A 23,848-nucleotide genomic window follows, 5' to 3' on the forward strand; every position below is an offset into this window, starting at 1 on the left:
CACGCAGGTGCTAAAGCATCACGTTGGCTAATTAACTCTTTCCTGTTAGCACAGTGGACCACCAGCGCTGACCCATTGTCACTTTACGATACAGCTGCGGGGGCAATAAGCAAAGTGGCCCAGTGGCCATGCGCCTGGCCCCGCTGCAAATGTCCCCAAGGGTGATGGTGGGGCCGTCGGCTGTGATAAATAAAAACTCGAAACGACCCACAGGCTGACAGTTCAGATTCGCATATAATCAAGCGCATACGACATGGCGAGTATGCCTAGATGGAATTGTAAATACGTGGCTGAAGAGCTCAAAGTTTGAGTTGCGTATTGAGTCGAAAACTCCAGACTCAGTGCGTATTGATGGCAGACATGTTTGTCATGACAAAATGCTGAATGGTCACACAATGTTTGTTGTTGTTGTTTAAATCTTTGAACCAGAGAGGCAGACACGCAAAGGAGAGGGGAAAACCGGCGACAAAGTGAAAGGTCTGGTGTGATAAGGTCTGGAAAAGGGGCATTTAGCATCATGCTAATCGGTCATGCAAAATAGTAGGATTGGTGGGTTTTCTTTGGCTAATTTAAGGAAAAGATCTGTGATAGCCTGCCTGCGAATGTCAGCGCAAGTAACCTGACAACAACACAACTTTCCCAGGTTTTTGAGCACCCGTCGATCGTTCTTTTTTGACATTTATCTCGCGTAGACTCAGATGCGCCTCAGTTTTATTCCCAGATTTGACGATGTCGCTGTCAGTCCACATTTTTCTCCCATTTTTAGACATTTCGCAAAAATAGATGGAAGGATTGATAAAAGCAGCGCGATTCGAGATCCTCTCCGACCCCGTCCACGCTATAAAAAGTAACCAGGCCAATTATATTTACACCAAGTGGACAAGGCCATTGAAAGAGATCTGTGGATAGATAAAATAAGACTCACATGGATGTGTATCATAACATTCACTGCTGCACTTTTTGTAGTGAACTCAAAATTTTTTTAGCATTCCCCTAGATTAAAAAGAACCATAAAAGCATCACGATATGCCGTGCAGTCAGGATTACGCAGTGCGTCAATATAGTGAATAATAACAGACCGACAACACAAAATGCACGTGAGCTGTCCCGAAATATTTTCGTGGCTATTTTTAAGCTGTTCTCACTTCACTTCAAGTCCAAACAAGCTCTTCGGTTTGAGGGTACAACAGGCACGGTCGGCCAAGTTCAAAAATAACGCCTTTGATGTTGACGTGTGTTTGCGCTTGATATAACTCACGTGAATTCTCCTTTCTGAAGTGAAATAAAAATGATTAAAGTAACAAATTATCTTTTCTTTTGTCTTAAATTGATATGAGTTAAAAAACAAAAAAAAGCAATACTTGATACTTGTTCAAATGTGATCCTCGTAATATTGTATCTTTTCTTTCAGAATAGTTGGATTTAATTTTAAATAATAATACATTTTATTTCGAAGCGCCTTTCAAAACTCTCAAGGTCACTGTACAGTCGCAGGATGAAGTTTTTCTGTGGGTGAGCAACGGCAGCCATATGCGCCAGCGTTCACTCAAACCGGAAGTCAATAGACAGAAAGCTAGCTAGCTAGCTAGCGCAAGAAATCTGTTCTCGTGAAAAAAAAATGTTTTACTTGCTTTTCAGTGGGATTGGTGAGGTAATCCTTCCATTCAATTGCTAAAAATTTAAATTCACAGCGCTATTGTCTTACTTTTTGTACAATTTCATGTCATCCGAATACTCCTTTGTATCACCTATTTGGACTGCCTGTGGGCTGTTTTTTTCTTGTTTTTATTTTATTTTCCTTCTCCCTAAGCAAGAGAGATGAGCAGCTGGACTTATGCAACTTGTCAAACCAGTAGTAGCTTTGATTTGGCTGGGAAAGTGTTGTGGTGTGGAGATTCCCCGCGACCACTCCCCCAATCAAAACAGCTCTGTTTTGCTGTGACTTTATTTTCCTATTTGGAGTCAGTCGAGCTCCCTCCAGCACGATTTAATCCAGACACGCACTGTTACCACTTCAGTGGTGAATGGCATTTTTTTTTTATTCCCGAGGCCTATCACCAGATGTCATTCTGCCTTGTGCCCCTTTCCGACTCAAAAAAAAAAAAAAAAAAAAAAAAACTAGGAAGGAGTGTTTAAAGTGATTTCGTCTTATCTGGCTCTATCTGTGTTCCAGTTCATTTCCAATCACCCTGTGTTTGCTAGCAACCAGGTTTGCTTTGGGGCGTGGACACTGACAAAGCAAAACATTGAGTAAGAGACGAAAGCCTGTGGGTTAACTGGTGTTGTTAGGCGTTTTGGGATTACACATCATAAAGTGCCTCTGGTTTGAAAAATGGAGATATTAATAGTTTACGACAGGTGCAAATGATATAAAACAGATTTGAAAAGTAATTAGTGAGCCACTCATTGGCATAAAAAACACACTGAGAAGAAAAGTGGGGGAAACTACTGAAGAGAAGGGGGTGGTGGTACGTTGCGTTGAAACTGGCGGGAACATTTAGTTTCTGGGTTTAGGGATGGGCGCATGAATAAACTTTTTAACTGAGTGCTATTTTTGAAACTCGTTTTCATTGGCATTGCAGAATACTGCCCTCGTCTACAGACACTTAGGTTAAAGTTCATTACATCATAATTTCATGTACATATAGAAAGAAAACGCGTCTGACGATTAACAGATTGTATTTTAATGCAAGTTAAGGAAAAATGTAATGATTATTTTCATCTGGTGCCAAACATCACAGGTTTTTAGCATTGTTTTCAAGGTCAACAGTCGTCATTCACTTCTCTTCAAGCCAGAAGTGCCTCTCTGCCTATTTTTTTTTTACAACAGGTCCACATCACCAGACGTTCTGGTTCCGCCAGGTAAGCAAGTACAGGATTACCCTCCAAATGTAGCCAGAAGGGGGCAGCAGCGCCTCCAGCCTTTTAACTTTGCTGTGTACCTATGCCCAGAACGGCTCGTTTAATGTCTTCCCTCTGGTGCAAGCAAATAGGCCGCTCGCTGTTCCTCGCGTGGAAAGTTAAATTGAGCGCAGCCCCCGCAGGCCTTGGCCTTTGCCTGGCACGGCATAGGCTAGGCAGCAGTGAAAGTCTGCTTTGCGCTACACGTGGCATTATTCATCAATCCAGCCCCTAACCCGCACCCTCCTATTAACAACACCCGTCCATCCATCGGCACTCCACAGACGACGGATTTTCAGAGTGTAAATCATGTTGACCCTCCAGCTGCGGCTCAATATAATTTGGGGGTGGGGTTGGGGGTGAGACGTCGAGCTGATTCAGCAGCTGGTCTCCCCACACTGAGTGACTCACAGCCAAAATGCAACCCGGCGTCATCTACGGTACAGACTACACACAGACAGACTTTCTCTCGTAATTCGTTTGGCATATGCTGCTCTCCTCACTTCTTCTAGATATCCCACGAAAGCAAAAATCTCTTCAAGACAGGGTTTATTCAGTCCTGCATGGAATTGATTTAGATCAGTTTCAATGAATAGACTAAACTTGAGTTACTGAAGTCATTTGCCAAAATGTAACATGTGCTTTCGCACTGACCCGTGGAAGGCGTACCTTAGATCTTGCCCAAATTTGCTGGGACAGGCTTAATCTTAACCAGTGATCCATAGAACAAGCCTTGCAGAAAATGGATAACTGAATCATGTTTTGACATAATGTCAAAATACCACTCATACAAACCACGTTGGGTCATATAGCAAATTAAAGCCAGTGAACTATGCCGTCCAATGATGACTTCATGACCGCAAAACACATTTCAAAGCAATATGAGCGGATATCCACTATTCAGTCAGGTCAAAATATCATCCTACAATGCGACTAGCAACGTTTGGCTTTGTCACTAAAAAGACAAAACAGATCCATCAGCAGGTTCGCTAAGTACAGCGAGCAGTGTGCAAACCTAACCGTGACTTGAATTGAAAGAATTTCTGAAATAATTGTGCCCAACTGCAGAGGATGAACGTGAGTGTAAAAAAGAGCTTAAAGCCAAGGTGGGGACGTGCAAACTGACAGCCTGACAGGAAAAAATGCTCACACAGCCGTGCGATATGCTGCTCTAGTGATAATGGCGCGCTCAGTCAACTCGGACCATGGGCCCACACGACATCAGATTTATTCGGGTTAGGTGTTAAAAGTGGCGGGGTCACAGATTGGCGTGAAATGTAGGTTCGTTGTTTTGGTGGTTTGGGTCAATTTTGGAAAATGTCTTTAGGATGCATGAAAGTTTACAGACTTCGCAAGTGACGGTTCAAGGCCCGTGAAGTGCTGTGATTCATCATTAAAATGAAAGATGTCCTGTTTATTTTTTTTCGTAAGAGTTGTGGTCATGTGAGATTGAAGAATGGAAATGAGTACCTACATTTGTCTGTCATAAAAAATAAAATGTGTTATACCTTTTTTTTAAATTGATTTGATTCACTGTGCTCAAGTCACACTTTCACATTGTCTGTTTGACTCTTGTCTTTTATTCCCCACACTTGAGTGACAACTGATGTTGTTAAAAATGACACCGTGCTATCGTTTTGCTCCAGTTAGTTCTTACGAATGCCCAAGTGTAATTTTAAAATGTCCTGTTGTCCTAATAAAACGTTGACGACGGCCACACCGTTAACACCTTCAGCGTTATAACCAACAGGGCACTTTGTTATTTCGAATGTCTAGAAGCATCAGTCCTTTCCCTATTGCCGCGTCAACAACCCCTCTAGAAGGTATCAACCACGATGCGGCTCATTCAGCATCTGTGTTTTTATCACCTCCACACAGCAGCAGCAGCGCAACGTCTGCGTTGGGCTTCACACCTCCGTGTTGACCAGGGAGGATAGAGTCCACGACTTGACGCTGTCATCCATTTGCCCTCGCAAAGCGCTGTTGCTGATTTTTGGTGGCACACCCGTTTTAAGACCCACAATATTCCGCGTGCCCAGGTGTTGTTGTCAGTCCGCATTTGATCACGCCCTCGTGGGCACTTGAGTGAAACAAGGCCCCCGGTAGGATAGTCCCTTTGACCTAACTGAAACTGACAAACTTAAATGGGCGGTCGTCACACAAAAGCCCCCCTCCTGACTGATCGTCAATATACAGGTTTCAGTTCAAACAACTGGCTGAATGTATCTCGGTCTAACCCCCTCTTCCACTATTGATATTCAAACGGGACTCCCACAAGTTGGTCTGATGATACTGATAAGTGGGCTGACTGTTGAAAGGGGTAAAAGGGCCCCAACAGAGATGACTTTGATTGATTCCCAAACACAGAAGAACGGCCTGATTTATTAATAGCGTGTTGCTGAGCAGATTCAATAGAAGTTATCAATATGTGCATTTTCCAGTTGACGTTATTTTGATAATTGCAATTGATGTGTAGCACAAGGCAGCTTGTCGGCAAACAAATCTAATGAAATCATTTTCAAGTGCTTGTTATGCTGCCACTTGGCAAGGTTTTTGATGCAAATGAGAATTAGCTTCCAGTTTGTTGAATGAAGGTTGAATTAAAAAAAATACTGGTTTATTATATAATTGGACAAATTGAAATTATGAGCCGAAACAAGAAGGAAAAGTCATTTTTTTGTTGAAACCAAACTCACTTTAAAAACTGGTTAATTGCAAATTTCTGCTGAAAGACCAATTTTGACTTTTTTTTAACCAATGTCCTTCATGAACTTTTAACATATTTATCAAAGTGCTAGATTAGGTTAAAGTAATTTTATTATGCCTTTAGAACTATTTTTTATTGTGAGAGACATTTTAGTTAGCGTCCCCATTGTAGGGCCGTTGTGACTAAAAATTAGTTTTAAAGAGTCAATTATAATGGTTTGTTCAACTACGGTTGAAGGTACTGTAATGTGGAGTTTGGTGAACAGAAAATGAAAATTAAAGCGGCAGCAGCTGAATCCCAAATTTTGAGTACCACCCTAAAATGTTCTAATATAGTCAATAAATCAGCATTTCTATTTGTGTGTGGCCACTTAAGCTTATCACCTGGCTTAGTCCAAAGTTCAATCAAAACCCGCATCCAAACTCTGTTTAGCTGTCAACCTTACTTGGCATCTTGCCTTTTCTCATTACTGTTTTAGTTCATGAGTGTAGAAGCAACATAGCATGCTGGTGATGTCCTCTAACTTCCCAGCAAACTTTGAGCCCGCCTCAATTTGCCCCCCACAACAGCTGCACTCCCCTCCCATGTCTCCTAGTCGGCTATAAAGCCCTCCCACCTTATGTCTGAAGCAGACCAAAGTTTAGAGCGAGTGTGTGTGAGGTGGAGCTTCATTAATAGCTCTGTGCCACTGGTGTAGAAGAAATTATATAAATCAGACTTGATTTATTTAGAATTTTTCACATCTTTTTTCTCGGTGGATTACCTGGAGCAAAAGGATTAAAAAAACGGATATTGCGTTTTTATTCAAAGCTATGGTGACTTACGATGAGCTGGGAAGCTTGGTGCCTATCAAACGGACTCTGCAAGTGATAGACAACCAGAACCAAGCCCACAAGGAGTCAGAGGTGAGATAGTTACCACTTTAAGATATAGTTTTCTCTCATTTGCCTCAAGATTGTTAAAACTTTGAAGTATCATCTAAGACCTCCCTCCCCCCTTCTCCTGCCACACACAGGTTTTGTGTATTAACTGACTGTTCATAGATATTTATGGGGCAAACATTGTATTCAGCACAACCAAAGTACCACAAACAACACTCTATCAGAGTGGAAAACTTTATGATTTGGTCCAGGTTTAGAAAGAGATATGTATTCTCCATTTTAAGATGTGGTGGATCCATGCGGGACTGAACTCTACTACAGAGTATACTGTAACATGGCTTGAGTTCTTTGGGAAGAGGGTTAACTAATGCTAGAATTGCAAACATTTTGTGGCGTTCGGAGATGAAACTTCACAAAAAAGTTCCCAGACTCTCACAAGATTGCTCACCGTGGTCTCAGGTCGGTTGGGTTCTCAGCACATCAAGACTTTTCGGCACATCAAGACAAATTAGGCACATCAAGTCAAAATAGGTTGTAATTAAGGGTACGGATGGAGATTTGCAACGTTGTTCATTTATTAAACTGGAAATAGTTGTAGATTGCAACAACTAGGTCTATTTCTGACAGAAAAACAGACCCAAAAAGCCAAGACCAAAGACCTTATTGTGGACTGGTTCGCTAAAGTACAGAAATACCATGCTTTGGGGGGAAAAAACACCCTCACCTTTGGTGTCTAGTTTTATTCTCACAGAATTGCATAGATAATAACAGGTCACCGACGGGTCACTCCCAAAGACTAGCGCACTCAAAGTATCTGCCATGTGGCAACCATGTGCCGACCCTGCCGCTAGAGGGCTGAAAAAGCTGTGGTTCAGTGTCTTGAGACCCCGGGTCAACCACAGTCATAGCAATTCAAAGGGCACACCAGAGCGAGTGGAGCAGTCCCACAGCTGTGCCTCGGTGGTTTCCCAGATTTTGCTGATCCATGGCAAAAATCCCTTCTGGGCTGAGTCAGGAGAAAACACAAGCACCTCGATTAGAGACTTCAAACGTGAGATGACGCAAACTAATGCAAAATGGTGATTTTGATCAGATAATGTGTATGAGCATCTTTATGGGCTGAATGCATTAGTTCAGTTTTTTATTACTGCTGTGTTGTTGCTGGCTTGCGGCCAAGTAACTTCCTTTAAACCTTTCAGGGCGGGAGGGGGGAAGTGGAGTGGATACCTGGCCCAGGTGTAGATCTACTCTCACGCTAGCCCTATTTAAAGACGTGTCTCAACTTGCAAAAGCACTGTAAACAAATGCACAACCCATCCCCCACCACACGATGCCACTCAATGTAAACACTCGAGCTGGGGACAGATTCACGACAACGACCCCTTTCTCAGCGGCCAGTTTCACGTCAAACTCACACCACCTGACACTGGTTTGTCCGTATGGAAAAGGAAGTGAAAGAGTCACAAACCACCCAGAAGAGTTTATCTCCTACTGATAGGCTTTTAAAAGGTCTTGTTGTCAGGCAGATAGTCACAGAGTGCATAAGGGGGTAAAGGATGGCGAACAGCTGAGAGTCGAGTCTCGTGCATTCTTGGTATTCCTCCAGAACCCCTTCCCAACCAGATCAGCACTCAGAGAGGGTTTTTGTGCAGTGCCGGCCGGCCGCCGATCTCTCACGTGGCATAGCCAACAGCTGGTGAAGCCGGTTTGGCCTCTACACTGTCCAACCAAAGTGGGACAATATTTATGTTCGGTGTGCGGGCCCCACCAATTTGTCTGCCTAGAGCATGATCTTTCGACTCCTATTTCCTGACTTCCAAAGCCTGGAAGTGGAGTCAATAACAAAGATTTATGACTGGACTTGATGGGTTTGATCAAAAGGAAGTCACATGGCAATTGTCGCTTGAGGTCCCATTGTTGATACTGATAGATTCTTGCTTAACTTATATTTGCTTATTTTGTCTTTCTAATCCAGGAACCCAGCAACAAGCGTGTCCGTTCTCTTGGCAGGGTGACGTCGCTAGCCAACCTCATCTCGCCGAAGAATGGGGCCGTCCGGCGCTTCGGCCAAACCATCCAGGTTAGGTCCTAGTGATGCTTCTGTCCTCATGTGAGACGCGGCAACAGGATGGTGTGCCTGACTTGTGCGGCATTTTCTGTCTGCAGGCCTCCTTCCGAAGTGATGGCAAGTCGCCGGTCGTGCCCCAGAAGCCTTGTAGCAAGGCGGCGGCCCCCACACCACCGAAAAGGAGAAACAGCACACTGTGGTCGGAAACACTCGACGTTCACCAGAAAGAAACCCTAACCACCAAAGAGATCAAGCGGCAGGAGGTGAGAATCCCATTAGACTATAAGAATGGAGCGCCTGTGTAGTTCAGAGTTCCAGACAGTGGTGTTCGTCCAGACTACTTTCACATACCCGTGCAGTATTTGTGTCAAATAGTCCAAATGGGAACAAAGGCCCTCAAAGGACCTCTTTCCCCATCTGTGTAAGTTCATTTACAACTGACAAGCCAACGAAGCAAGCTACCTCCCTAGTGACTGTATGTCTGACATCTTTCCCAGCTGTTGGGAGCTATAAACTGCACTTTTAAAATGCAGACGGCAGCCAGATAGACTTAGGCTTCAGTTGTTTGGCACCCTGCACAAGTCTGGCCTTTTATTGAAGGCGTATTGGGTTGTCCCAATGTAAAAAGAACCCTGATTCATGTGTATCTTTCTCTGCCTTCCGCCCACCCCCCTTCTCCTCATCCTCAGGCCATATTTGAGCTGTCTCGTGGAGAACAGGACCTGATTGAGGACCTCCAGCTTGCACGCAAGGTTTGTACTCAGAAAGCAAACAGATTAAATCAAAACCTGGCAGGCACTGCACACAATCTAGCCAGCGACTATAAAAAGCCAGGAATTTATCCTCCACTCTATCTTTTCTGCGTCTACTCTTATGTTTAAGAGCTATTTTTAACATCCTGCTGTCCCGGTTTACTGGGGATTTATTTAACAATTTCCTCCCTTTCGACAGGCGTATCATGACCCAATGCTGAAACTCTCCATTATGTCTGAAGAGGAGCTCTCGCATATATTTGGCGACCTGGATGCCTACATCCCTCTGCATGAAGATTTGCTGGAACAGCTCTCCAAAGCCACGGGTTCTAATGGAACCGTGGGCCAGATCGGTCAGATTGTTGTAAAATGGGTAAGCACTTGTAAAACGGGCATGTAAAATGAACTGTCTGAATCAAAATGGCTTAAGAGAGAAGAATTGAAAGACTCTCCTTTGTGTAGCTACCCAGGCTGGATGCCTACAAGAGGTACTGCAGCAACCAGCTGGCCGCGAAGGCCCTGCTGGACCAGAAGAAACAGGACCGGCGGGTGCAGGACTTCCTGCAACGTTGCCTGGAGTCGCCATTCAGCCGGAAGTTAGACCTCTGGAGCTTCTTGGACATTCCACGCTCCCGTCTGGTCAAGTACCCACTCCTGCTCAGAGAGATCCTGAGACACACTCCACCCGAGCATCCAGATGCCACGAGTTTGGAACAAGCGGTAAGAATTAAATCTAAGGTGGTTTTTGAACTCTCATTTATCTGAGAGAATGCAGAGTCTACAAATCAAATCTTGTCTTCAGATCACCATAATCCAAGGGGTGCTGTCTGACATCAATATGAAGAAGGGCGAGTCAGAGTGCTTGTACTACATCGACAAGCTGGAGTATTTGGATGAGCGCCAGAGAGATCCCCGCCTCGAACACTGTAAAAGCCTGCTTTGTCATGGCGAGCTTCGTAACAAGAGTGGCACGGTGAGAAAAACACACAACCTGACCTTATCAACACCTTAGTCAGACCTCCACTCAATCAAGGAAACAGCATTTGTTTGATGGGTTATGAAACTCCAATGCAACCACACCCAAGCAGTTTTTTACAAGCCTCAATTTTTCATTGTCTCGTTGGCAGAAGTTGCACGTGTTCCTGTTCACCGAGCTGCTGGTCCTGACCCGCTCGGTCATCCGAAATGAGCGCCAATGTTTCCAAGTGTACCGGCAGCCTATTCCCGTGCAGGACCTGGTGTTGGACGACCTGCAGGACGGCGACGTCAGGATGGGCGGTTCGTTCAGAGGTGCCTTCAGCAACGCCGACAGAGGTGAGGCTTGTATTTTGAAAGATCCTGGCATCTGATTATGGTACCTGGACCAGGCATGAACTTTGTTTCCCTTATTTCCATTCCAGCCAAGAATATTTTCCGTGTGCGAGCCCAAGACCCTGGCCAGGCGCAGTCGCACACACTTCAGGTTAACGACGTCTTCCACAAGCAGCAGTGGCTCAATTGCCTGCGCAGTGCTATCTCCGTCCACCGGCCCAACGGTGAAAGCGTTTCATCTTCACTTCCGCCAGACGTCCGTTCCAAACGTCGACCGTCATCCATCTCCGCCATCGTCCATATGGAGGAGACCGATGAGAACTGCCCGCAGCGGTCCACCCAGTCCGCCCCCAGCACTCCGTGCAGTACCGCCGCCCCTTCCCCCTCAGACTCCCCTAACTCATCCACATCAACGTCACCCGTCCCCCCGCCTATGTCTCATAAGGCCAAAAAGGACAAGAAATCCCTATATTCATTAGGGAAGAGAAAAGAGGCCATGGTGTGAAGTAGAAGAAGAAAAGAGACTCATTTTGTTTGTACATAAAAACGGGAAAACGTGGGACTATTTATGTGATAGTGTGTGCGCGAACCCTTACAACAGTGTTCTGTGTTACTGTCTACTTTGGCAGCTGTTTACCTCAGCCCTCCTTTTTAAGTCCATCCCAAAGACCAGGGTTTCCCAAAACTTTCTATTTCACATCATACATACAGTATCGGCATCAAAATATTGTTCTGCCATAAAACGGTCCTGTGTTGGGTCCTCACCCAAAGTTTGGGAAACCCTGCCAAAGACAAAAAGAAAGGGAAGAATGTTTACCAATAATTTGATATTTAAGCTTTTTTTTCCTGCCTAAGAAGGGGGTAGTAGTTTTACATTTTTTTATAACCTTATGTGGCATTTTTGTAGCTATCTTAAAATAAGCACAGTTTTAGCTTTTAGTTGGTGCATGTTTTCAGGTAAGACAGTAAGGTAAATTACATTGTACCAGATGAGTTACGAGTGAACAAAATGTCTTATTTTTTTTATACATTCCTTGAACCCCCCAAAAAATGGCAGGATGTGGTTGCCGTTTTTATGTTGTTGTTTTTTTTTTTTTTCTTACTCGGGGCGGTATACGCTACAGGCGTTATTTATGTATGAAATCACAAGTCGATGATGTTCTGAAACCGACTTTGGAACTGAGCCACATAAGGTTTCGAAGGAGACTTCGGTGTTGCATCTTTTACGGAGTCAAAGTTATGGACACTGCTTTGCACCAGCGGAATGGAATTATGGGATTGCAGAAGGTGTTACAAGAATGATGAAGAGGATGTTGAGGATGAAGAGAAGTGACTGTTTGGAAATGGAAAGGAAGCTAATTAAGAAAATGTCGTAAGGTCAGAGTTGGAATGAGTATGTTGAAAGAAGGTTTTTTCGCATGTGCGTGTTGAGACAGGAAAAAATAAAGCAAGGGGGAAAGTGTACTTGCCATTAACTTTACCAACGTATAACAACAATAAAGATCTGTGTAAGATTTGCATCTGAACATTTGGTGTCTTGCTTTTATTAATCAGATTTAAAAATAAACAACATTATTGATGTTCTTTTTAAAATTCTCATTCACTTCTTGACCCACAAGAGTGTCGCAGCCTTTCCCAGCTGTCTTCGGGCAGTAGGCGGGTACACCCTGAACTGGTTGCCAGCCGTTCACAGACCACACATAGATGAAAGACTATCTGCGGTCATACTCAGGCCTCAGGATAATTTAGAGTGTTCAATTTACATAGACATGTTTTTGGAATGTGGAGGGAAACTGGGGTACCAGGAGAAACTGACCACCATGTCGTGTTGCCCAATGGAAGCGACAGTAGCTGTAAAACCTATTGGGCCAGTGTGACTGATGTTGAAGCTCAAAACTAATTCCATCTTATTGCCAAATTTGACCAGCAACACAAACTTTGTAGCGTCTTTCCCAGGACTGAAATATTGAAAATTGCCACTTCTGTCTATTTTTCAGGTTGAAAGAATGACACGCTTACTTGATGTGCAATGTCCAAATGGAAAGAAAACACGCTGAGTACAGATGCCACAGAAACAAATTTAAACAAAAGACTTTATAGAGATGAAGGACACTCAGGGACCTCCATGGAGATCCAGTAAATATTTTCAAGGGAAGTAGTTTAATTGACGAATAGAATCCGGGCAATTCAACATTAACTGGTGTTGCCATGGAGACAACAACCCTCACTGTAGAGTTTCTTCCTCGTAATGGATTTCACCAGTGTTTACATGAAAGGAACAACAAACAGACCAACAAATGGCACTCAAAATACGTACTCTGTTTCGGAGTGCATGCTTGTGCTCGTGCAAGAGACAAAGTCATCCATCGCGACGTTATCTCTATTTGTCATTTGCTGGAAAATGTAGTCTTATAAACACACTACAGAGAGAAATAAAACTAATGGATTTTTATTACAAGCCCGAAGGACACCGAATCATAAAATAGTAACCAGTATCTTTGCATGTATCCGACCTCTTTTTTAGCGCTGCTGTTTTGGTTAGCAACAAGTTTCAAATGAGCTCAGCAACTGACTCATGTCATGTCAATGAAGTGAGATAATTGTGTTTTAATATTAATTAGTACATTTAAAAAGGATGTAGATTTTTTTTTTTAAATGAAACTAAATCTTTTTAAATTGCCTGATTCTTTTGGTCTTGAAACATACACGCTGACTAAAGCTTTTTATTTTTAATCTTGCAGTAACAAAAACATCCTGTTGAATGAAATTACAAAAATGATCTTATTTTCATTTTAATGAGAAATCTATGTTGGTTTATGGGGAAAAAATAGACATTATTTTAATTTTCCAAACATGATTTACTATAGGTCAATTACTGATTTTAAAAATCATACAAATGGGAAAAAACAAACATCATGAGATAAAATAAAAAAAGTCTAACTTAAGATGCACCTGTGCAAGATAGACTATTAAAGCTGAATCACGTGTTCCGTCTTGAAAAATCATACGCAATTATGATCGGCATGATGTATTCATTTTCAAGCCGGTTTTACTATTATTTGTATTTATTTTTTGCTGTGGGCTTGCAGAAAGGTCTCTGTCAACAGCCCATCTGTGCTTTTTCAAGGTTCCGATTATTGCCGGACAAGGACAGGTGAGCTTCCTGTCAGCCATCCATCAGCATCACATCTTCTGACAGCCATCTCTTCAACAAGAGGAGAACAAGAAAGGAGGGTGGGCGGATAGCAGCACTCCCACTGTGACATTTCCAAGCAGATTTCTTCCCCCATGGCTAGGGTCGGTCGGAAGGATCGCGTAACTAAACTTCCCTCATTACTGATTCGTTTTTCAGGTAGCCTATTTTTTTAAACTAAGCTGCACCGTACCAACAAATATTCTTATGCAACACTTGATCGAAGGGGGAACTTACAACTGCAAAACAAAATGTCCTTCCTCATTCTAATTCGGAGTTCCTCTGTTCTACCGATGCTAATGTGAGTTGACGGCTGCAGGCGTTTATTCAGGTGATGCACGTTCCCACGCCTCTGCTCGGAGGCAACGCGCTGTTGACTCTTGGCTTCCCTTTTAACATGACCGCATTCCGACACACTGCTTGCTCTTTGCTAAAAATGGAAGGTGTGAAAAGTCGAATTGTCACATGCAGCCTCATGCAAATTGGAGTTGAATTTATTTGCATCGTGTTCCACTTACACTTACAAGTACTTGGTAAAAATGTGAGAGATACCTGGAGGGAGGGAACTGATGAGGCAAAGCGTATTCAAAAATAGAGTTCCTGTTTTAGAAATTAGCATAGGTACTTTTCATTGACAGGCTTTAGTTAAGAACGCACATTTTACTTGAGAAAACCGGCGAGAACGATAATGTCTTGAAGCATACCACATCATTCCATTTTAACCCTTTCCGAGACAGTGGCTACTACAGTGGACTGCTTTCCATGTTATCAGGTTACAGGTTATCATGACTGGTGCCTGAAATGGTGAATTCATCATTTGGTAAGAGATGCATGGTTTCTAAGTTCTCATATTTATATAAAAACAACCAGCATTCACTCCATGATAGCATACTAACAGGACTCTCAAAAGCAAAAACTACCAAAGAGTACGTGTTGTGCCCTGAAGCAAATCTTCACAGGAGAAATATGGCGAGGATTGATTTAAAGTTCAAAAACCAAAAGCCAGGCTTAGTTTGCCTGCAGGTTATCAGCGTGCAAGCAGGTTTTTGTGCAGTCAGGACTGTGTAGCAGAACCCCCCCTTCACAAAACAAAAATGTGAAAGCAATATTTTACGAGAGGTAGGAGTGAGTTATAGTGGTGGGCCTCGGACATATTGCGGCGGTGTTCGAGGGGGAGGCTTTCATTTCCTTCGGAGAAGGTTTGTAGCTTTGTAGCCCTGAGAGTTAGCAGGAGTTCTGCCTGAAAAATGTAAATTCACACCAGATTTCTTGTGTTTTCAGTGTTATGTCCGTTATGTGACAATATAAGCACTGTACTGAGCAAATTAAAGAGGCTGTACATTTACATCACAGGCTCTCCCCTGATTTTGTTTAAAGAAAATAATATTGATACATTTGTTGCTCTTTCGAAACTTGAAAATGATTGTCTCGTTAATTAAATACAAGACTTTTGACGGCTAAATTAGCATTGATCTACAAATGCGCAACTACAAAAGGCGGAGTGAGGAAGTTATTGGCATTCTTAGTGCCATGAAGGTGTCAAGTGAACTCAAGTGCGGTTCAAATGGTCTTAGAGTGAGCCTTGACTAGGGGAAACTTGCTCAAAAAGTGTTGGGCTGTACACAACCCGACAATGGAATAACTAGTCTCATCCCTCAAGCACTCGCCACGTAAACACAGTATTTAGCAGATTTTTTTAATGACATAACAGTGCCGGCTAATCGGATGGCCTGCTTGTTGAATGAATTTACAGGCCAATTACAGGTTGTCGTTCGGAGCTGCTGAGTTCAGCGGCTTGGCAGGAGCCGGGCGTCAGCATACCTTCAAATCGTCACACGGAGACGTTATGTAAGAAGCTTTGCGTGGAAACACGCGAGGACAGAGGCTAATAAAATAGGATTTAGAACGTTATATATCATCACTGCTGTTGCTGTCTTGAAGTAGACTTTTTTGGGGGGGGAGAGGGCAAGGAGTGCCTGCTGAAAAACAATTGAAAGCCTGACGGTTTACAAGGCTGCATATATGAAATGAATCCACCTTTTCGTGTGTGTTCTATAAGACGCCTGCATTCGTTCAGCCGAAAACCAATTTGTGGCCTGGATTTATTGTTTGAGCCGATGTCTTAATATTTCAGCAGGCCACGGCTGCCTTTAAAGACGGGATGCCGTACGAAAAGGAGTTAAAGATCCACACTAAGGCGACAGGCCGTACAAGATGATCCTTATCAGAACATCTGTTGGGAGGATTCCATCGAGATGTGTGGTCGACTCCCTCCCTCCAGATCTCTACTCTCCAAACCAACACAATGGCTCTGAGTGAAGTTCAACAACTCCTCCTGATCCTGTAATGCTTTTGTTACATCTTGAAACAGAAAAGTCACTTGAAATCCTGCCCCACAGGGTTTTCTTTTTGTCCTTGCTAATTTGACGCCTCCGGTTTGTTAACCCATTGAAGTGGCAGTTGAAGTCCTAAAGTGCAACTCCAACTTAACTATGCTACAAAAGAAGCAGAGTAGCATGTGACAAAAAAACAGAATCAAAGGTACATATTATTTTTATTTCTTATATTTAAGTAATCCACAGCTGCAACGCTAAAGGAAACAACCAATAAGGCGTGTAAATATTTAATTTCCTGCCAATAATGTGATTGCCACTAAGAACAGAAATATATTGTCAGTAACATTAATGCTCTTACATAAAGGGTGCATTAAAAAGGTAATTAATAGCTTTCCGGGGTCCTTCCATAAATCAAAAGGCTGCAGATGAAATGGTTCACTTAGAAGCTGTGAAACTAGTATTCAACAAACGGCAAGCTTTTCTACACTGAAGGCCTCTACTTCTGGCTCTGCAAGTCAACAATGACCTAAAATATCCCGCCAGAAGACCTTCACAATACAAGCATGCAGCAGAATCTCAATGTTACAACACTTTCTTCGGACTTCATGCTGGCTTATTTCGCAGTTGCAATCGCTCAACCAGCACAAAATAGTTGTGACAGCTAAATAAGCTTCTACTTGCCTGAATGTTGCTCAGAAGTGGAGAGTTGTTCCTGACTCTGTTCATAAAAGCCTTCTTTGTGCAATACAATACAATGTTGCTATCTTCTGAACTTTTTTCTTCTGAACACAATGCGGCAGAAAGTTGAGAGTGCCAGCAATTTGATAAAGATGTCGAGAAACATGGTTGAGGTCAAGTAAGGACTTGTCACGTTTGCAATAGGACGGGATCTGGCGGAGTGATTGATTGTTATTTTGGTGGACTTATTGACAGTTGGTAAATGAACAGCGGTAGTTGGTGTCTTGTCTAAATCCATTGGAAAAAATCTCACTTTTGATTTCTGAGTAAGTGGCGATGTCAGCATACCCCGTAATGGGTATGCTGTTGTGACGGCTTGTTCAAATTTGATGATGGAAGGAATAACGTTCGGCCAGCAAAGTACCAGGTATCTGCAAAAGTACAGTACCATCTCACATGCATATGCTCTAAAGGCTTCAAATCGCCAATGTCACTTCTCTTCACTCAGTTGCTCGCTTTGAAAGCTCAGGCAGAAGACTTGACGCAATTGTTTCTAAAATTTATGAAGATAGCAACCTTGATGTCGTGTTCTGAAATCCACAATTTATGTGACATGTTCATATCACAAAAAGAGTTTGACTAAACCTCAAGCAGGTGGTGTTTTTAGGGCAAGACCAAACCACTCAATCGTGCCTACAGTCAATGGAATCGGACCTGCATCTCTGCCCTGAGTCTCCCCCTTTTCACACATCCAAAAAAAAGTTAAACAAGGTCGAGTGGGTTGCGTCAAGTCTTGTGATCCATTTCCAGACTGGCGCCCAGGCATCGGACATCAAAGTCAGCGAGGGTCCTTTCATTGGAAACGGCCGTCTCTACTTTTCAATGACTGTTAATCCTCCATTAAAACATGGGGAGTTGATGTCTGAGGCCTCCCCCCGGCCAGAGGAGACTAATCCGCCATGCTCGTTGTCGTACTCGCACTGAAGGGTCCCTCTTGTCTATGTTCAGCTTCATTATGTCACATTATAGGCAGGAATCAAAAGGTTCTTTCAAGGCAGCTTAGCAGGGGCATGCAAGTCATGTAAGGGTATTGTGGATGCACTGGGAGGTTTTTTTGGGTACACCTGCACCTTCTAAATGATTTTCAAACACAGATGTTTTGTTCTTAGAGACACACAGACCTGTTTATAATGTTCAGAAAGAATCGTCGGACTGACTATGTTTTTAGAATGCATAGTTCACAAAGTTCTGCCGGCATGTTATCCATCTCATATTTTTTAAATAATGGTTCCTCACAAATCATCACAAATACACAAGTGGGCCAAAGGTTACCTGACATAAAGCTTAACCCTTGTCGGTCTGATCCCTGAACTATACACCCTAAATCACAGTGGCTCATAAAACCCCTGTTAAGGACTGCTTTTGTAACATCCCCATGCAGGTGGTCGCCACATGTCACAGGGCTGAGTTCACATGTGAAAGTGGGGTAGGGGGATCTTCACTAGAAATTGGAGAGTGGCCGCGTTGCTTGGAAGATCGCGATTCATTCTGATATTGTTTGATATTGTACTATTCAGGACATATTCTAAAAGACAGTGGCCAGGAAGTAAAATCAAAACTATCGGGAGCACATCGGCAGAATCAGCTTGCGGTTGAGAACATGGAGACCTGTCCTTGCTGCAAGAACTGCCTGCCTCAAGAATACTTGATTGACAAACTGTCCTGTGGCCACACAGCCTGCCTGTGACAATGACGCGACTTACCGTCACGTCAGGATCCCATTAAAGACATGATGCAAGGCGGGGAAAATCCCGCCCTGTATTGACTGGTGAATAATTTTGTCACCCAAGATATGAAGGGAGTAGGGACAGAAAAAAAATTATTGAATAGAATCACAAAATGGACTTCTGATGTTACAATTTATCATGATCCATATGTCAAGAGCACGGTACCTAAATCCTGTTCTTGAGTGCTCCCTCTCCAGATATCTCTTCCTCCTCCAACACACTTGATTCAATGCATACGCTCTTCATATTGATTCTGAAATGAACTACAACAAAGAAACAACAAATCGAGAGATGCCGCCTGCACTCACAAAGCAAACCATGTTCTACAAATGCTGAAAGTAGCTTCTTCGAGAACTCTTTGCTTTGCATGGGTGGGAAGCTATTGGCCAACAAGGTTCCAGCTGATTGTAGCAATTTGGCCTCCATCACCTGCATCAAACACTTCCTCCCTTGAGACCGTATGCTTGCGTGTCAACCCCTCGCCAACCATCTGGGCCTTATCCGCCACCCGAGGGAACGCACCATGTTATTCAAGCCATTAGTCAGCCCCAGTGCTGGATTACTCACACTTCTGTCCCGTTTTCGCACAAGGCTGCAAAAGTAGACGCCTGCCAAAAACATACCTTCTTCTTGGGTACGCAGTGACAAACACGAGCAAACATGTGCTCTGATTGACAGCAGTCACTGAGCAAATGACGAAAAACTGTCTGAAATATTATTGCCCATATCTAACCTCAAATATGTGCATTGTGGCGTTGTGATATTTTTTGGTCCTTTGGTCAAAAATCAGACAAACACGCATTTATTCCGGTAAATATATCTGAAATTGTTCAATGAGTAGTTTGTTTACATTTTGGACATATGAGAAAAAACATTTACCGTCCCTCCCCCAAGCCTATGAAAAAAAAGGTGAGGTCATGATCGCATTGTTTGTCGCAACCGGATCGGGGCTGATTCAGACTGTAGAAGTATCTCTTTGATGCCCTACTTCCAAGCAACAAAATCCCAAGTCCCGGGCGAATACATTTCTTATGCAATGACACTCGAGCTAGTTATACATTGCCGGGATTCATCAGGGTTACGCAAACGCATGCGTCGGGTTGATATTCAAACCGTCAAAGAAGCAGGTGCATGGGAGACTTATGTTGATATTATTGGATTATTTTCTTTTTAAACAATAAATAAAAGTACCCAAAAACTTCATCCGAGTGAAATGCAAACGTCACCGTATACGAATTGGCCTTTAAAATATCGACAGCTTCAGCAGAAAGGATGACAAAAAACATTCAAAATAGCCTTTTCCAAAACAGTTTAATGCACCTCTCTCCCAGATGGCGTTGGCGCTGAGGTAATCTGTGCGGGAATCACAGGGAGAGAAGTTCAAAAGCCTGGCTACGATGAACTCACCAAATTCAAACTAGCTGTACCTGCACACACCTGGCTTAGGTTGCATTTCAGGGGAAGGAGGGGTTTGGGGTTTGGCTGATACGCTGAGCCGCTTGTCAGAAGTTAAGCCCTCCTTTTGTGTGCCTGCATATTTCTACGCCATGGTTTTGACAATGTGGGCATTGTGCCGTTTGCGGAGAGGTGACAAGGTTTGCAGCAAAGGGCAGATAAAAGACGGTGATTAACGTAAAAGGAAGTGAGGCGCTCTGCCGGTGCGCCAGATGCTACTTTTAAGCGAAATGGTTAAATCGGAAAGAGATGGAATAAAAAAAAAATATCTATCTATCTATCTCTCTCTCTCTCTCTCTATATATATATATATATATATATATATATATATATATATATATATATATATATATATATATATATATTGGTACTGGTCTTTGGAGGCGTATTGACACAATAACACAATAACGATACAGCTGATCTGATGATGTGTGTTTCCAAAGCCAAAGACAGATAATCCGAGTTGTAACTTGAAGTCATATCAGTTGATGGGAAAGCAAAAGTCCACATGCCAAGTGACGAGACACAAAATATCATGAAGTTTAAGGGTCAGGTGCAAAGTAAACTTGGCTGCAAATTTCCCCATTGTGGGACGATTAAAGGCTTTCTGATTCTGATAACCATCTTTTGAGTTACACAGACAGTCCCCAATTTAGGAACGAGATACGTTCCGAGCGGCCGTTCGTAAGGTGAATGTGTTCGTAAGTTGCTTCAGTGCTATATTTTGTATGGGATGTATGTTTAAGGTTTAAACTGGTATGTTTAAAGCTTGTGCAAGTAGTACAGTACTTATGGCTGAAACTATGTGTTTCATTATTTAGTAATTTATTTTACCACGTTATTAGATAGACCAATCTTTATGTGTTTAACAACGAAAATCCTTTAGTTGGGGGTGTGACATCATTTACAGAATACCGAGTCGGCAGTCAGCCATTGTTGGGCTGCTAATTGACCCGTTTAGCAGCCCTTGGGCCACTGTTAGTTACTCAATGGCAAAAGTGCTTTAAAACACAATTACACGTTGTAAAAATCTCCTGTTTTTCACTTGCAGGTTGTAGCTCATAAAAAGCAGCAATTGCATGGAATGTAGAAGCAAGGCGAAAATACTTCCATACTATAAATGTTATTGTGATTTCAAGATTGTGCTATGAGAGTGGCTACCTTTACAGCAGCTCCTCTACTTTTTGTTAATCTACTTTTTTTTTCTTTCATGTCATTGCTGCTGTAAATTGGGAATTGCAGCAGTGGTGTAGGATCTGTGTGAATGTGTCTCTCGCGTGAAAGATAACGCTGCTTCCCTCACTGGATCAAACCCCAATGGGAAAAGGCTGACTGCTGGGTCTGATGTTTTTCAATTTAGATAAGTTATCCGGACGGAATAGTTGCACAACTACACATCGATAGTTGCACTCCCTTTAATGGAAGCACACGGTGGAAAAAACAAGCCACGGGGCACATACGTGAGACTGAATATTACTGTTAGCCACAGGGCACATACGTAAGACTGAATATTACTATTTAACTCTGTTTTACTAGATGCTGAATAAAGGAACAATTGAATGGTCGGGTGTAAACAATGTGTGAACTAATACTGAATGCCACAGGGTATAAAACCGCCAGTCATGCAGATAAATGAACATACTGGCTTTTTTCTAAACTAATTGAATCACTTTTAAAGCTGGGCTGAAATAGGTGACATAATCTCCTCACTGCTAAATGCATAGCAGATGTTTATTTATGCGTGCTAGTGTTGACTGAGTTCTGAAAGTTTCATCATAGCTCTCATTTATTCCGACAAAGCGCCTATAGCTAGCTGAGATAGTGCCCATGATAAGTCTGCACACCCCAGTTAAAATGCAGTTGGTTTATTATTATTATTATTTTTTTTTTTGGGGGGGGGGGGGCAAAGGCTATTCGTCGGTGTTGTATAAGGACTGCGACTAACTTACTGGTGTAGTTGTTTTCCATCTAAACCATGTCCAATGCAGCACAGAGACAAAACCTTGAAGACACCTGCACGGCGCACTGATGTGTCAACAAAACCATGGCGGTCTGATATTTTCACGCTACTGATTTCTCAGAACACTGTGGGAGGCTTTCCCAGAAGGCAGAATGTCATCAGCTGGAATAATAGGAGAAACGTACCCAAGCAGGTGAAAAGGCGCACGTTCGAAACGTGGCGTCACCACACCTGACCTTCAAAAATCAGATTTCCAACCCCCCAAAGTGATGTATGACGCCACAGTTTCAAGGTGGGGGCTTGAGAAATGTATGTACTACTCAACAGAAGGACAAACGGAGGTGTGAAATTGAGATGCGAAGCCATAACAAAAAGCAGAAACGGCAACAATGAGATATTGGAAGGTCATAGACTCGGCACGACAAGATAAGATTGACGCTTTTCTCACAGTACACAACAATCCTGCCGCACCAGTTCAGTAGCATCAATATCGTTAAGAATTTTAAAGACGAGCTTGTAAATATTTAAAGTGATTTTAAGAGCGTAATGTTCCATTCCAATTCAAAGTATTTTTATACTGTCTATGAGGTGTTAACCAGTTCACCGTAATAATTGATGATTGCAGCCCATTTACACAATCAAATATCACATTTTTTCTCTCCAAAAAAACCATCCCGTCTGTGTGCAACTTGTAATGTCAAACACATTAACAGCTTTTGAGACTAGCCGCAAAACCCGATCCGGAGAAGGCGATGACGTGTGTGAAAGTTACGGACGACGGCAAACCTGCGTCACACTGACCGCAACACTCTGTGGGATATGCCCATAATGGCTACCCTGTAGGAAATGATTATAGGGTTAAGACGCATTTATGTTTATAATGTCTTTGCTAGGATGAACATTGGGTGATGTGGACATTAAATATCGAACGTTCGGTGTGACCCTATTTCCAAAGAAATCCTGAATAGGGATGGCGTTGGTGTGGGCTCCTTTTAGTGATACGCCAAAGAATCCCCGAATTAAATGTTTAAACTGTGCACAATGTTATCACCGTCAACCATACAAATGCAAAATGAAAACACTCGCAAGGAGTTACTATAGGCCACAAATCAGGGTAGAACGACAGAAAGATTCACCGACGACAACTCCCAAAAAAGGCACATAACTACAACAACAAATAGTATTTCCACTACGCTTTACATAACCACTGGATGTATTTTACATTCCATTATGGTTGTTAAATTACATTCCATTATGTTTTATGAACTAACTTTCAAATTTCAGTGTGTTCATTTTAATACGATTGTATAATGCTGTATGCTCTCGACTACAGAAAGCAATAAAATGAGAATGCATTTGGAAATAGCCAACAAACCGGTTTATGTGCCTAAACGGCGGATCAGCGAGTACAACAATGCGCGTATTGTATCGCCTGGACGTTCCTCTACACGTGAGGTGAGATATTCCGTTGTAGTTGAGAAAAAAAATCCAGCAGACAAGGGCATTAGGGAAAAAAAGTGCGGCAGACCTTTATCGAGACATCGCTACCATGTGTCGGAATGCCTACCCTTCGCTCGCGTGAGCAAGCAAAACAGTGGAGCGGTGCAAGCCGTGTTACTTATTGAATGACAGCTGTGGAAACCCTATTGAGCCCTACGAGCTGACACACATCGAAAAAAAAGACTGCACACCTTTAACCACTATTTGCGGAATAAATGTGAAACATAACACTCTCTGCTCCATGTCTCAGAGTGCAGACAAAACAAGGCAATCGCAGGAAGCCATGATTAAAGTGCTTCCTGTCTGACTGGCCAGCAGT

General features: G+C 42.8%; 2 protein-coding genes across 2 annotated transcripts in view; one reads left to right on the top strand and one right to left on the bottom strand.

The window, feature by feature from the left end:
- mkln1 (muskelin 1, intracellular mediator containing kelch motifs) overlaps positions 1 to 23,848 on the bottom strand; it is an 86,402-nt gene that overhangs the window by 42,575 nt on the left and 19,979 nt on the right. The gene's annotated exons all lie outside the window — the stretch shown is intronic.
- On the top strand, positions 6,242 to 12,138 carry net1 (neuroepithelial cell transforming 1). The gene is made up of 9 exons (XM_088988635.1): positions 6,242 to 6,513; positions 8,465 to 8,569; positions 8,656 to 8,820; positions 9,247 to 9,309; positions 9,509 to 9,682; positions 9,772 to 10,029; positions 10,112 to 10,282; positions 10,437 to 10,623; positions 10,710 to 12,138. The coding sequence occupies exons 1-9, from the start codon at positions 6,421 to 6,423 to the stop codon at positions 11,123 to 11,125; spliced, it is 1,632 nt and encodes a 543-aa protein (XP_088844761.1). The 5' UTR covers positions 6,242 to 6,420; the 3' UTR covers positions 11,126 to 12,138.

The sequence above is a fragment of the Hippocampus bargibanti genome, linkage group LG22 (genome assembly GCF_051943395.1).
Source record: "Hippocampus bargibanti isolate YZ-2025 linkage group LG22, ASM5194339v1, whole genome shotgun sequence".
Taxonomy (NCBI): Eukaryota; Metazoa; Chordata; class Actinopteri; order Syngnathiformes; family Syngnathidae; genus Hippocampus; species Hippocampus bargibanti.